This window comes from Salminus brasiliensis, chromosome 3, assembly GCF_030463535.1.
Source record: "Salminus brasiliensis chromosome 3, fSalBra1.hap2, whole genome shotgun sequence".
In the NCBI taxonomy this organism is placed as follows: domain Eukaryota; kingdom Metazoa; phylum Chordata; class Actinopteri; order Characiformes; family Bryconidae; genus Salminus; species Salminus brasiliensis.
In genome coordinates this window covers 7,125,062-7,140,482 of record NC_132880.1, presented here as the reverse complement: position 1 = coordinate 7,140,482, position 15,421 = coordinate 7,125,062, and the positions used below count along the sequence as shown (strand labels likewise).

The 15,421-nt window shown below is 44.3% G+C and overlaps 1 protein-coding gene across 2 annotated transcripts in view; it reads left to right on the top strand.

Moving 5' to 3' along the window:
- Positions 1-7,783, top strand: part of LOC140551734 (histone deacetylase 9-B) — a 67,955-nt gene extending 60,172 nt beyond the window's left edge. For both annotated transcript variants that reach the window (XM_072675324.1, XM_072675325.1), the window contains exon 12: positions 2,861-7,783. In XM_072675324.1, coding sequence (XP_072531425.1) covers positions 2,861-3,250 — 390 coding nt within the window. In that variant the 3' untranslated portion in view covers positions 3,251-7,783. The remainder of the gene's footprint in view (positions 1-2,860) is intronic.
- Positions 7,784-15,421: the final 7,638 nt, after the last annotated feature.

Here is a 15,421-nt window from a genome sequence, read left to right as displayed (position 1 = left end):
TAGCAGAGCTCTAAGCTGCTGACCAGACCTAAGCCCACACTCAAATGAGTGTGTGTGTGTGTGTGGTTGAGTTTGGGGGCGGGGGCGGGGGGGTGCTGAGAGTGAGTTAACGAGGGCTGTGGTTAGTGGTGTAGTGCTGTAGCTCCTGATGGTCTTTTATAAGAGCTCAGGGCTCTTAAAGGGCCGGCATATTAAAGGCCCCTCGCTGCTGCCTGGACGGGACAGGAAGTGGGTAAATCCAGCAGGATGTTTACACTGGGGCCGCATTGCTGGAGCCCCAGCTTGCTCTTTCTTTCTTCCCTTCTTCGCTTTCTCTCTCTCTCTCTCTCTCCCTCCCTCTCTCTCTCTCTCTCTCTCTCTCTCACTCACTCTCTATCTTTCTTTCTGTTTTCTCACTCCTTTTGTCTCTCTCTTTGTCTTGTTCTCTTTCACTCTTTTTGTCTCCATGTCTTTCACTCTTTGTCTCTTTCTCACTTTTGTCTCTCTTCTTCTCTTTTCTTCTCTTTTTTCTATTTGACTCTTTCAATCTGTCTTTTCTCGCTCTTTCTCCCACTGTCTCATTTCGCCCCTCTCTGGCTGTCTCATTCAGTTCTTCTCCTCCTTCTTCTCTTTTCTCACCTTTCCTTACCTCTCTCCCTTTTCTCCTTTTCTTCTGTTTTGGTCCTCTTTTTTTTCTTTGTCCTCCTGCTTCTCTTTTATGTCTCTCATACCCACACTCAGCATAACTTCAGTGTAAATGGGCGGAGCTAACCTGCTGTATGCTAAAGAGACGCATATATGCAAATGTGTTGTGTATTAATGACTTCACAGAAACGGTTTCGTGTAAATGGGCAGAGCTTACCTGCTGTAGGCTGGACTAGACACTGATATTTTTGTTGTTGGATAGAAATTTTGCATCTCTATATTGATATATTTTGACATAAATCTGGCAGTTGTGCTGTATATTGTATCCAAATTTGTATTCGATAAATGGACCAATAGAAACAGTCCAAAATGCTCCAATAAAATCTTCCACTTCCACATTATTTGTGACAGCGATGATATGTTGGATATTTATAATATGACAGAAACTGTTTAGTTTAAATGTAAATGTTAATTGTAAATGGGCGGAGCTAACCTGCTGTAGGCTAATTAACCACATATACTCTGAAACTGATAATGACCCACCATCTGAATAATATCTGCACTGTGGGGGTCTGGACTATTGAAGAACAGGATGAAAGGAGAAGCAGATGGACTACTGTCTGTAATGATAGAGCTACAGTGCTCCTATATGGGAAGTGAAGCTGATAGAACGGGCAGAGTTCATCTCACTCTAGAGGCGGCCATAATATTCTGATATGAAAAAGTGAGGACTATTGGTTTTCCATGACATGGGCCCCAAATAATAAAACTGGATAAGCTGCTTATTCCCACATCATGCTATTTTTTTAACACCATTTCTAACAGTGTGTCTCTCTGTGTGACGGCTCCCTTTCTCACCTTGCCTCATAGCCCTCATTTTTCTTCTCCTCATTCATTCTCTCCTTCCTCTCAGGCTTCCTCAGCTGGACCTAAGCTTTGATCAGGCTCTCCAAGGCTTCATTGCTTTCAGTGCAGTGCCCCTGCATCCTCTTCCACCACTTTCTCTTTTCTTCTTTCACTTTTTCTGTAACCTTCCTCTTTTCCCTCTCCTTCCCTCCCTCGTTCTCTCTCGCACGCTCTCTCTCTCTTTCTCTCTCTCTAATCCCCTTTGCCTTTGAGACATTTACCTCAGTTTCATTTCCTGAAGGTCTGAGGGAGAAGCTGGCTGGCACCGGTGCACGCAGCACTTTTATACTCCACATGTGTAATCCTCCTGCTTTATTTCATTCCACACAGACGTTTTACAGCATCTTGCGCTGGTACAGCTGTACCGCTTTTGTTGGCTGCTTAAAGCATGATCTGGTGGCGTCTTTTGGACACTTCCATTGTGATTGTAGGACGAAAGGAGCAGGAGAATTCAGTGGCTTCTTTCTTTTTGACGATTTTGCTCGCATGGGGCTCACATGGGTGGTGCGTAGGCTAGGTGGATTCCAGGTGGGCATGAGCTCTGAGTGGGTTTGTATATACATTTCTACTGGGACCCTGTTTAACCCATCCTGGTCCCATCACTGAACTGACCCTGGTGGGCATCCATATGTGGGGCCATTGTTAGCTGGGTTATCTTGAAGGGCAAATATCATAGAGGACCGAATTCTGCTTACAGAATTTTGGGCCCACCCATTCACGCTGAAGTTATAGAGACTGTTTCAGCCTGGGCTGACCAACAAGGACAGCCAATCCGAACAAAGATTATTGACATATGTTGTAATGGTCATTCAGTTCTTGAAGGTGATGTGTTCAGAGCAGGAAAAATGGTCAAGCATAAAGATCTAAGCCACTTTGATTGTGATGTCTAGACAACTGGGTCAGAGCATCTCTAATACCTAGGCGGGCAGGTCTTGTGGGATTTTTCTGGGGTGCATTGGTCAGTACCAACCAACAGTGCTCCAACCAAGGACACTCAGTGAACCAGGGACAGAGTCATGGGTGCCTGAGGCTTAATGATACCATAAATGAAGGCCCCACTTCACAACTCATAGGACTTCCAACTATCAGGGGCTAATGTGTTTGTACCAGATACCACAGAACGCCTTCACAGCTCTTGTGGGGTCTTGTCAAGTTATGTCTAGATAGGATCACTGTTGTTTTAGTGGCACAAGTGGGACCTACACAAAATTAGGTGGTTGTAATGTTATGGCTGATTGGTGTATATCACTGTAAGAAAAAGAGCTTGTTTAATTTTAAGGGATGAAGGTGGTCACCCCGCTTACCTGGATATCACCCTTTTCCTCACCAGATGCTGTCTCAGTCCATCGAGCAGCTGAGGAACCCCACCGCCCACCTGGAGGAGGATGAGGAAGGAGTGTCAGTGCCCGAGCCCAGAGGCCAGGAGCTCACACTGCCCCCTGCTGGAGTCATCCGAACTCACAGCAGCAGCAGCAGCAGCAGCAGCCGGTTAGAAAATGGCACGCAGACGGAGGCCCCCCCAGCCCAGGTGGGGGTGATCAGGGTGAAGGAAGAGCCGCAGGAGTCTGAGAGCAGGATGGAGGAAGGAGGAGGAGACGGAGGTGCAGCGAGAAGGAGGGATGAGGGAAGAAATACAAATGAGGAGCAGCCAGAAGATGCAGCACTGCTGCAGGTCAAGACTGAACAATACGTTGAGAGTATGACGGAGACGGATGTGTGAGATAGAGAGAGAGAGATATGGAGAGTAATAGAGCAAGATGGGGAGCTGGAGAAGGAATGAAGAATGGAAAAGATGCGGAGAATGCTAAAATGCTAAAATTGTAATAAACAGGATGGACACGAGAGTGAAAAAGCATCTTTCTGACCCAATATTGGCCCAGCGTTGGCCCAAAATCTTCTCGTCTCTGTCTAACTCCTTCCTCTGTTTCCTTTCATCCTTTTCTATCTGGCTTCTTTCCAGAGACGATGAGGGTCTGCCTCCTAGGAACTACACTAGTATAGAGGAGGAACATCTATTTTACCTTCTAACAATATTCCCGTACCCCAGATGTCCTCAAAGAGTCTGTAGTTCTGCACTGGAGCTACAAAGCTAATGTGCAGAACTGTGCAAAAGTCAGAGAACACTTTTCCTTTTTGGATTTTCTAGACAAAACAGCCAAATTATATTTGATTTAACACAATATCCTGAATAGAAGTTCAAAAAATGGACCTTCTAACAACTGTGCTAGATCTGGTAGCCCACCAAAACTGTCCTCCTCAAATAAACAGCACTTTATCAACAGCAAGAGCTCCACTCCTTTCTCAGAGCTGGACAAATTCACAGGTGCTTCTGTCCATCCTTCCACTGTGAGGAGACGACTCAATGCTGTGGGCCTGAAATGATGTGGAGCCAGTCAAGAAGCCCTTACTGAGATGCTAGTGTTTCCAGAACAATGGACTGCCCACCCCAGAGCAGGGGGTTGGGAGGGCTTGAGATGGTGAGAAGCAGAGATTGCTCCAACTTCTGAGGCTGAACTTTGTTGGTGTGGAAACATCTCCCTGGACATTTCTGCAGAAACACTGAAAGCGAGTCTTCTGAAACACTAAATGCTGAAACCTCTGATTTTAGATTTTAGAGACTCCAGTGTTAATTTTCTGTTTTTTTCTAAAGCTTCTAATTTCTTCCACAGTTTTTGTCCACGAGTGAGGACCGTCCTCCCCATAGAAACAGAGTTCATGGCCGTTTTCCACTGGAAATGAGAGAAACGAAAGGTGGTCTTTGACTTTTGCAAAGTACTGTAGCTAACAAGGAACGGAAGCTTGTAGCCTAGCGGTTGGCACTGTGAACTGCATGCACACTATATGTCCAAATGTTTGTGGACACCCCTTCTTTGGAATGCATTCATCTACTTTAAGTTGAACTCTTTGCTGACACAGATGTGCACTGCTTGTCAAGTCCCTGTAGAGACGTATTGCCAATAAACTAGATGAACCTACTGGCACCATGCTTAATGATGATGCTTCATCTAATACTTTTGGGATGAGATGGAGAGTTGGGGATGAGGTAGGGTGGCGATCATCCCACAACCCATGCAACCAAATCCTACAAATGAATGAGCAGGTGTCCCAATACTTTTGTCCATATAGTGTATCTCCAGTGCAAAACTACAGAATCTAACACTGAAAATAACTGATATACTCAGTACCACTGTCGTAACAGGGTGGTATGATCACGTTTACAATTCTACACATTTGAACCATCACTGTAAGCCAGCTGTAACAGCCAGTGTCACGCCGGCGGCCTTCTCAGCAGCTTTTTTCTGTGTGATGCTTTCCTCTCTCTTGGATGCCGAGCAGTGAGCCTGACCCATGTGTGACCATTAGCCACAGACTTGTGCTATTTTGTGCTCTCTCTCCATTGCCTTGTACTTCATGTGTACATTGTTGTGTGTAATATAGAAAAGCTATGACCACCAAGATTTAGCTTTCAACGAGTCGTAGTCTAAGCCGTGTACGGACCCTCACCTGAAGAACCTCCACCACGTCTCCTCGTGTGATCTAACAACTCTTGACAGCGAGCTTTTCTGATGTTTGTTTAAATGTACATATGCTGTATGAACAGGGAAGCGATCCCTTTCTGTATTCAATAATATTGTTCAGTTGTTTTCATTTCTTCCCAATTTATTAATCTTACTTTGGTCCTGGGCTGTGATTTCAAAGGTTTGCCAAGCACATTTTGTATTCACATATGCTGTCAGACTCCTATACTGGAAAAAACAAATTAAGTCATGAGGCCAAGATGAAAGCGTTTTTAAGTTAACTCAATTTAGCTTAGTCAAAAGCTCTCCTAACTCACATTTTTACATCTGGATTTCAGTTTGGTCAACAATACTTTATGAGATGAGCCTTAAAAAATACTGGTAAATGAGCTGCAGCTGAAACTGATTCTATATTATGTTCGATCCTGTACCTGGTCACTTCATGCGTCTTGGATTATATCTGGATCAGGCCAAGTCATGTAAAAATGCAAGTGTAAACACACCCAAGACTAAACCAGATACAAATCCCATCACTCAAACCACTTTAGGAGGTGGTTTGAGAAGCATTTGAGCCACATGCTATAGCAGTGTAAACGTAGTGAGTCTTCGGTTTTCGAATTTGACAACCAAAACCCCTCGCAGTACAACCCAAAACACCAGCAGTCGGATTTCAGGCTGCCTAACCACAGACGCATTGACTACCAAGTGTAAAAAAACACCTGTGGTTAAAATTGTATCACCATACAATCCAGATACTAGTCACATGAAGTGACCAGGTGTAAACAGGGTCTAGAATGTTTAGTCTGTGGCTCCTCCCCCTCGGTTTGTTTACTGTTTATTCCCATCTGCAGGTTAGCAGTCCCTCTTTCACATGGGGTAGGCCTTGTTATTCTCCTGGTCGTTTGAGCTGTGTCACTGAAACTTACAACCTCATGTCCTGTCTCTTGACTTAACATGCAAGCAGTTAGACAGTTGTGCCACCCTAGAGCTGTGAAGTCATGTACATTTCTGTGTCCAGCAAAGAAAGAAAAGAAGAATTTCTGGAGAACTGTGTTATAATGCAGTGTTATTTCACAGCTCTAGACCGGCCCTACGGTCTAACTGCTGCTCATCAAGTGTGAGGAGATCATACACTCAAATCTCAGCTCTGCTGAGAAAAGTCACCCAGTCTGCGGACATTATGTCTAGTGAGGTTCTAACCTGCAGATGAGAATAAACAGTAAACAGATTAAGGGGGAGGGGCCATATTGATTCAGTTTCAGCTGCAGATCATTTACTCAGGCTGAACTCCGTATGTTCTGTTGACCAAACTGAGAAGGAGAACTTGTGAGTAAATGAAGTTGACTTGACTGAGCAGTGATCAGATATAACGGATATAAATCGGCCTTCTGAGTGCAGATGTGAAGCTGTTGCATTCAATTAGCCTAGACACTGGGACTGTTTCTCTTTATTTCAGAGTATAATTAAACTGATCTCACCCAATGATCGATGTGAACATGTCTGAAACACATTAAAACTGATATTTAGCCCGAGTCCATGGACTTAAAGGATGGTTTGCTGCTTTTAAAACACTGGTATTCATTACAGACACATTACAGACAGGGCCATATTTTAGCGATCTTTTGGCGCAGCTTTATTTAGGAAGTCAGCGTGTCTTTGCTAATGATGGGAAAAGTAGGCCTTGCGTGGCTCGAAACGTGCAAAAGGCATGTACTAAGTTTCTTAATTAATCATAGGTGAGTTTTGGCCGTAACTCTCAATAAATCAATCAGCGTGTCGCTTGCCATTCTCTTTAAGAGCCAGGTGTGGTTGGATTGCCATTTCAACACGCGCCTGTGTTGAAAATTCACAGCCAAGATAGCAATGAGTGTCTCACTGTTGACATCTGCCATAGGTTGTTTCAGTCATTGGCGCACCTGTGTTTTCCGTTGTAAGATAGCAATGAGCAAGGGTGTAAGATAGGTCCCTGGGACTGTGTCCTGCAAAAGTCAGCTTAGAGCACTTTCACTCAGTAACAACACTTTCAAGTTACTGACATCCTAAATATGAGGTGTGGAGGCCGACAGCGTAGCAGGACAACAAAGCACCAAAAGCTCTCTGTTTCAAATCCCAGGACTGACTGACTAGGGATTCCTGGTTGTGCCCTTGAGCAAATTGTCCCAGGTTGAGCTGCTCAAACAGAATACGTATTGGATGGTACATAATTCTTAATACAGTGCAGCTGCTGAAGTCTATGTGCATTTTACGTGCTATAGAACAATGCTATTCATCATTCCATCCATAGCTAGCGCAGCACAGGTTATTAATGCTACAATAGCCACCACTTTTCATGTCGCTCCAACAACAATGCCCTTGAACTTGATGTGCTCGTAATTCCGATTTCGCATGTAGGAAGTAGGAACACAGCCCACATATAATACCATAGCAAGCAGCACTTAGCAATGCCATAGCAACCCATTAGCAACACCATAGCAACCTTTTGAAATACCATAGCGACTGCCTGGCAACACTACAACACCCATCTAGCAAGGGACTGTTGCACAACAGCGTGCCACTAACATGAACTAAAGTTCCCATTTTGTTGGAAGTTTCTGGACCGGTCTTTCAATCCCTCAATGGACTCGTTTGTTGGACAGAAGACAGAAAAGAAAAGATTGCTGTTGCCTTGTGCCATTTGTTTAGCATCATGTCATATGTTTGTTCACTTATCTTTTCTAATAAAATAAAGACCCCTCTGTGCATTCAAATGAAAAGTCTCAACTCAACTGTCCATCATGTCAAAGGGTATGGGATCTAACGTCTGGGTGAAAAAGCTTCAGGTGATGGGAATACTGGATGTAGATGCAGATATTTCATGTGTATTTCATATTTTGTCTGTGTGTGTGGTCTTGGTTATTTCACATAAACTGGTTGAGTGCGCGTGCACACACACACACACACACAAGCCTTGTCTTTGCATGCACAGCTGGCCAGGCTGATTCCTTTGGGATGCATAAAGTAGTGTAAAGCTGGGATATAGCTTGCTGATCTTGCTTGTAGTACAGTAGTGTGTTATGGACATATCAGACATGGACATAACCTCTGATAGCCAGTGGAACGCTCCATTACACATCATGATATATATATATATATATTCATTGTTTCTTCTGAAATCAAGGATTAAAATATAGTTTATCCTGCTGTCCAGGTGAGAAGGCTTTCTACAAGAGCACCATCCATTATTCCAGAGAATACTGAGAATACAATGCTGGGAGCCTTAGGCCTGGCATTAGGCATGGTATCAAAATATGGTCACCCTACCTGAAGTAGCCATTGTAGCCAGTGTGTTTGACCACACTGCAGCTTTACTTAACCCTTAATTTACTTTTGGTATGATATTGATATTGTGGTGGAGTTCAGACAGAGCTACCTGCCTTGGCTGCACTCTACCACCAGATTTGAACAATAACAAGAAAAAAAGCCTTTAGGTCGCGGGTTGTGTTTACACTGATATTAAAGTTTATAAATGAAAGCTGTTTCTACAGCTTAACTCCTAACCCACTCAAATCAAGCTTATTACACATAACTGGGAGGGGGTTGGAGGCTTTGTCCATGTAAACACTAGGCCTCATAGTCCCCCAGGCCTCCTGCTATAGAAGTGCTGACTCTGGATCAGCTTAATGGCGATGAAGGCTTGCTGGAGACTATGGGAACTCTAATTCTGGACCAGTTCTGCTTTTTAGTTAGTGAATTTTTACCGGGGAGTGAGGGTCCAGGCCCAGCCCTTAGCCTGGCTTTAGTTTTGACCCTTTTCCCTTGCCCTGCGCCGCTGCTGACACTTTTTTCCCACAGCCCCTCGAGTCTCAGAGTTTCACCGCCGAACATTAAGTTAACCCCCTGTGCTTTGCCAGGGCTCAGGGATCAAGTTAACCCTTTGAAGTCGGGCTTAGCACGCTCCGCCATCTCCCCGGCTGTTAGTGGGGGAATGTCCCTGGCGCAGATATACGATCGCCAGATCACAGACCACTGAGGCCATCTGATATGTGATTGCGACTGTGGAAGCCAGGGAGCCCTTCGTCGATTCCCTGTTCTAAGTAAAACCATCACTCCGGCCTGTAGCCGAAAGGGGATAGCACTGTGGTTTGTTTGTGGCTGCGTTTACCATACCATCGCTAGCATTTCCTATCTGCTGATCTATGGCCGGCACTGACAAGTCCTGTCTAATCTTCTGCTCGAAGATCTGAAGATGTCATAAATACCCTTTAAACCCTTTAAACTGATAGTGTGGTGAAAAATCTAATTCATACTATTTTACCAAATGTAATTAATTACCCAAGACATGCTTTGCACTGAAGCTACAAGGCTAACGTAGCTAACAAGTACTAGGATAATTAGCGCTATGGAAACTGCTTACCCACCCCATCACCTTGATCATCCTGTTAGTAGACTAATCTCAAAACAATTTGCTATTTCTTTAAGTAGACAAGCCAAAACATACACATTAATGGACATAAGTATTGGGACACCTGCTTTCTGCTAGATTTTGGAGTATTGCTGTGAGGACAAGAGCATTAGGGAGGTCAGGGTGTTGAATTATATCCCCTCTACCTCATCCCCAACTCCCTAAACTCTTCTAAAAAAAAATATTTGGGTGGAGCACCATCGTTCCAGAGAACAGTTCCACTTCTCCACAGCTTAAAAAGTTGGAAAGCTTTATACCCCTCTAGCTCATGCCTGGAATCAAGCAGTGCTACTCCACTGTGTGTGTGCAACTTGAAGTAGCTGAATGTATTCATTAAAGGGGTGGCATCTGTATGGCATCGGTTCGTCTACCAGCTTTGCAGCTCCAGGTTGCTCAGGTTGGTTGAATAATTGCTTGTGGACCACAGGTTTCCAACTAATTCTCAAATAGTGCCAGTGATTTGTGCTGGACTGAGATCTGGACTTTGACTAGGCCAATGTAGAACATCCATCAAACACTCCTGTGATGCAGCTTTGTCCTCATGCTTGAGATCATTCAGGTTGCAGGTACTAGAAGAGAAGCTGAAGCGCTTGTTGTGGGGACCAGGACCAGTCTGATGCAGCTGGCCAAGTGAGGTGGTACTGCAGGAGCCCTGTATCCAGAGTAAGCTAAGCTAACTCCACTTGTAGAACCACCTCAGTGACACCACAGGCCTGGCAGGGGGACCACCACAGCAACCACACTGTGTTTAACAGACTACACATATATTATACTTAAACATGTCTTAGCCATTGAGCTAACAGGCTAACCTTAGCATATTGCATGTCTGTCTGTTATCTGCCCTTACCAGGTCAATTCCATGACAAAACTGAGCTGGTATATCAACCAGTGCTAGATACCAGTATCTCACACAGTGTCGGAAACAGAGATTACAACTCTGAGATTACAATTTGGTGATGTTTGAAGCAAGTGTGTGAAGATTTATAGGGGACAAGTGTGTCAATTTGAGTGATCACCAATCTCTAACACTTTAAAAAGATACTAAGGAGTAGCCAATGACTTAGAGCATGACGTTTCTCATTGTAGTCACGACCCTGCTGAGAAAAAAACAGCCCGGCCAGTTTAAGGTGGTCAGTTAAGAGGGTTTAGCTGGTCTACAAAAAAGATCAATCTGACCAAGATAAACAACCAGCATGACCAGAATAACCAAGCTGGTTGACCAAGATAAACAACCAGCATGACCAGAATAACCAAGCTGGTTGACCAGCAGAACCAGCATGACCAGCTAGCTTACCAGCCTAGAGTATGTTCTTGCCTGGATGACCATGTTTTTAACCATCTTGACCATCAAAGACCAGCTTAGACCATCTAAAACCACTCAAGCTGGTCTAGAGCTGGGTAACAGTATTTTTTTTGCCAGGATGACCAGCCTTTCAACCACCTTAACCATCAAAGAACGGCTTAGACTCTAAAACCACTGTGGTCTTGAGGGGAGTTACTCTTGCTGTTGTTCCTTTGCTTTGCTCTACAGCCGGTGGTCAGATATGATCCATTTGCTACCATCTTTTTCTTTTACTCCCTGGAAAGTAATGTGGTCAGCCCTCCGTTTAACAGCACGCTTCCGCATTTAGTTCGGGGGCCGGGGGTCTATCCACAAATGAAGGTGAACGTCGACCATAAAGAGCTTAGGAAGCACTTTGGAAATGGTGGAATTACCTCACCTTAATTACAGAGTGTTTCCCTTCTCTCTTTGAATTATGTCATTCATCTTCAGCCTCTGAGGGGCTTCTCGGTTGCTTAGATGATAGTGCTGGGCCACCTGCGTCCAGCTGCAAAAGCAAATCCAGCACTAACCAACCAGCACTGTTTCAGCCCATGAGACCATTCTCTAGCTTAAATATGTGTTTATAGTGAGAATGGAGAATTAAAGAAATATATTTGTAATATTTTTTTAGCTTTCAGTCAGTGGTTATGGCAACAGTGAAAACTGCCATAAACTGAAATAATTACTGAGAAGAGCTTAAAGTTAACTAAGATACTTGCTGTGTTCCTTCATCAAGGTTAATTTGTATTTACTGACAGTGTGTTTCATTCTAAGGCAAAATAACAGGGTGGTAAATAAGTTTGTAGACTTGTTTTAGCCCATCCAAAGTCACATACTTACTACTTATACATCCAAAACAACTTAAATACTCAATAAATGCATATGTATAGATGTATTTATTAGTATAATTTTATTATTTGTTTAATTAAATTAAATTAATTTAATTTAATTTAATAAATACATTTTTTGATAGTACAGGTACCAAGACATTCGAAAGACTTGGATAGAATGACTAGGATGATGTTCATATAATGTCTAGACTTCAATTAGAAATCCGGTGGACCTCAAAGCTACATTTAGCATAAGTTTAATGTCATTTACAGTCACAAAAAAAATAGATAGGAACATAACGTACGTGATTAACTGTCATCAATATTTGGTGAGAATTTTAAATCTCTTTTGGATTAGTTGAAGTCAGGCAAGATTGGCCAAAAACTGGACGTCTATGAAAGTCTTGATTCTCAAAGGGTTATTAAAAACCGCACCAACTGGAGGGCTCCAATTATGGCCCCATAGTTCACGAGTTAAAATCCCAAATCATGCCACTTTGCCATTAGCAGCCAGAGCCTCAAAGAGCACAATTGGCCATGCTCTCTTTGGGTGGGTAGGTGGCGCTCTCTCTTCCCATCAATCTCTTTGTGATGCTGGCTTCTGTTAGCGCTTTCCTCTGAGCATGTTGGCTGCCTGATCATGCTGCATTGGCGATGGCTGACTTTACATGCATTGGAGGGGGCTTGTGCTTGTCCACACCCTTCTAGTGTTGGAGGTAAGGGATAAAAAAAATTAGCTAATGGGCGACATGGAACAATGGCTGCATTTACCATGCCATTGCTAACATTTCCAAGCCGCTGATCTATGGCTGGCACTGACAAGTGCTGTCTAATCTTCTGCTCAAAGATCTGAAAATGTCATAAATCCTTTTTTTTTTTAACCCTTTAAAATGATAGTGTGGGTGCAAGCCAAACAAGCCAAAACATACACATTAATGGACATAAGTATTGGGACACCTGCTTTCTGCTAGATTTTGGAGTCATTGGGGTATTTTCAGTTTAATGAGGCCAAAGCCTCACTTGTGTATTTTTGGATACATACCGGGCGGTTTCCACAAGCATTCATATGTTGATCAGCTGTAGGCTCTCCTAGGCTTTAGGAACTTGCAAACCAATAACAAAGGCAATTATGTTGTGTCAGAGCTTATGGATCACTTATTCAGTCACTTGTAAAGCACCTGTTACAAAACAGAGGACATTGAGACCATAGTGGCTCCCTGTGATATAGCGAGATGTATGCTGTTCCAGCATTAGAATAACAGCATTAGAGCTGCCATTCAGGGCCTGCAGATGGATGGTTATAGTGCAGAGAGATACGGTCTATAAACATTCAGGCCTCTGCAGGGAGAATGTCTCCCCTACTGGGCATATAATCATGACAGACTGGCTGTGTCCAATTTATGTGCACATAGCGTTAACCCCCGGTCAGCCTTAAAATGCCGTGATGCCAGGTTGTTAAACGAATAAAACATCCGTCCCTAATATTGCGCTGACACAGAGGTGACACCGGGGTCCGCTCCAATTAAGGGTTAGTTTATTATTCTCCATTTTTAACAGACAAAAAACCCAGGAAAGCCACATTCTTCTGCTGTGAGCTCAGCTGAGGCCAGACCTTGTGCAAAAGATAACGTGAAATGTGGACTGAGCTGCTGAAAAGAGAGGAAACCGGCCTCATCGTGTGTTTTATGGCCGCTTTCGGTCGCGTCGTCGCGAGCAATGTGACTCTAAAGGAGCTCTGTGTGTGCACAACAGCATTTCTCACTTTGAAATGGGGCGCGCTGGAAGAAGCTATTTGGGTGACATCACCCAGCGCATAAAAGAACATGCATCCTCGGAGGGTCATATCGGGAGAGGAATATGAAAGATTAAGACTTTGTGGCGACCTCTGTTAGTAACTCCTGTGGCCTCTTGGTAAATTCATATGATTTGGAAAAGAAAAGTAAGTGGCCCATTAATCCTGAAGACTTCAGCCTGGAACTTACAGACCTCCAATTTCCAGACCTGGATAATCAGTGTTCTACAGCCCTCTGTTACCTAATTCAAGTGTGTTGAACAGCAGGGCACTCATCATGGACATGAATATCGAGGCAGTATTGGGCTTTCAAGAAATTCTGTGAAGGTCTGGATTATACATACAGGTCAAAAATATGCTTTCACTCACTTATTCATTCTGAGGTGCTGAGGCCAAGCCTTTCAACCTCCTATTAATGATCAGCTACACATTTAGTGGCCATGAGCACTGTACCAGCTGTTAAGCATGGTGGTGGTAGCAACATATGGTATTCTCAGTATTTAGAAGTGGTACATTGCACAACGTGAATAGAATAATTTCTTTAGCATAACATCAAACCTTCAGCTTGATGCTTGAAATGGGGACACAACTAGGTGTTCCAACAGGACAGTGACTCCAAAGGTGGTTGTGGAATGGATAAAGCAGGCTAGCATTGCTTTCTCTGACTGAAGTCCTCACTGAATATGGGGCCTAAAGACTGAGTTGGAGCACTTCCCCATATAACATATCCATGTGGGGCCTGTATGGTTAGCCAAACTGGGAACCAGAAAGTTTTCAGCATGGGTTTCATGTTGGTCCCACATATGGATGCCCACGATGGTCAATGATGGGATCAGGAGCGTTAAACATGGGCCCATATGGGTTTTATACACTGCACATGGGGCCTAGATGGGACCCATGTGAGATTAAGGAGGGCTGTAATGATCGGGTGCATTTGAGAAGCCCAACTGGGTCCCAGTAACAACAGATATACAAACCCACTCAGAGCCCATGCCCACCTGGAACCCACCTAGCCCACATTCCACCCATGTGAGCCCCACGTGAGCATGAGCCCCCACGGAGAGACAAGCCATGATAAAGCGACAGGTTGTTGGAGGCCCAAGGCTTAATAATGTGTGAGGGCCACGAAGGCGATCCCGTCTGGTCTGAACCGATAAAAAGGCTACTGTGTCACCAGTTATAATAATAGCTGTTATAATAACTGATAATGATGATTACAGGAGGAATGAGTCCCAATACATAGCATCCTGCCGCACATGGGGCTAAATACCTATAGAACAGTCCATGTGCCCATGCTAACCGATGTCTAACATTGAAAACTGGACCATGAAGCAATGGACAAAGTCTACTGATCCGTTGAGTTCAGGATAATGCACTTAGCCACACTGCACATGACGAAGAGATCAAGGTATTGGCCTTGGCCTCCAAGTTTCCCGGTCTGATCCATGGCGGCTCCACCTCATAACTTACAGGACCGGATCTGCTGCTAAAGTCTTAGTGCCAGCTACCACAGGGCACCTTTAAAGGTCGGAGGACCAGCGGAGGAGGTCTAACAGCACATTAGGCGAGTGATGTTCGTGCATGCAAAGGGGAGTCAGGATCATCAACTGATGAAGGAAATAGCAGCTTTGGCGCGTGTCAAGCGCTCCTGCACTTTTACGCCCAGCTGTCATCATGGATTGCATGCACGCTGCTACAGCAGCCATTCAAGCTGTAGGCCTCGTTACGATACAGTCTACACGTGGGACGGTCGGAGGAATCTGGTTTATTATCCTTCCTTTCAACGTCCCACTGTTCAAGCAGGAGAAAAAAGCCCCAGTGTGCGCAGGCGTTGGAGTATGAAGCTGTAATGGGTCGTGGTTGTTATTCTTTCCGTGCGTTGTTGCCGCACTTTGGGCGGCAGTGGGACAGTGCTGGCAGGCCGAAAGAGCAGGAGAGGGAGCATAAGACCACCCCTGACTAGAAGAGCAGAAAAGAAGCGGAGAG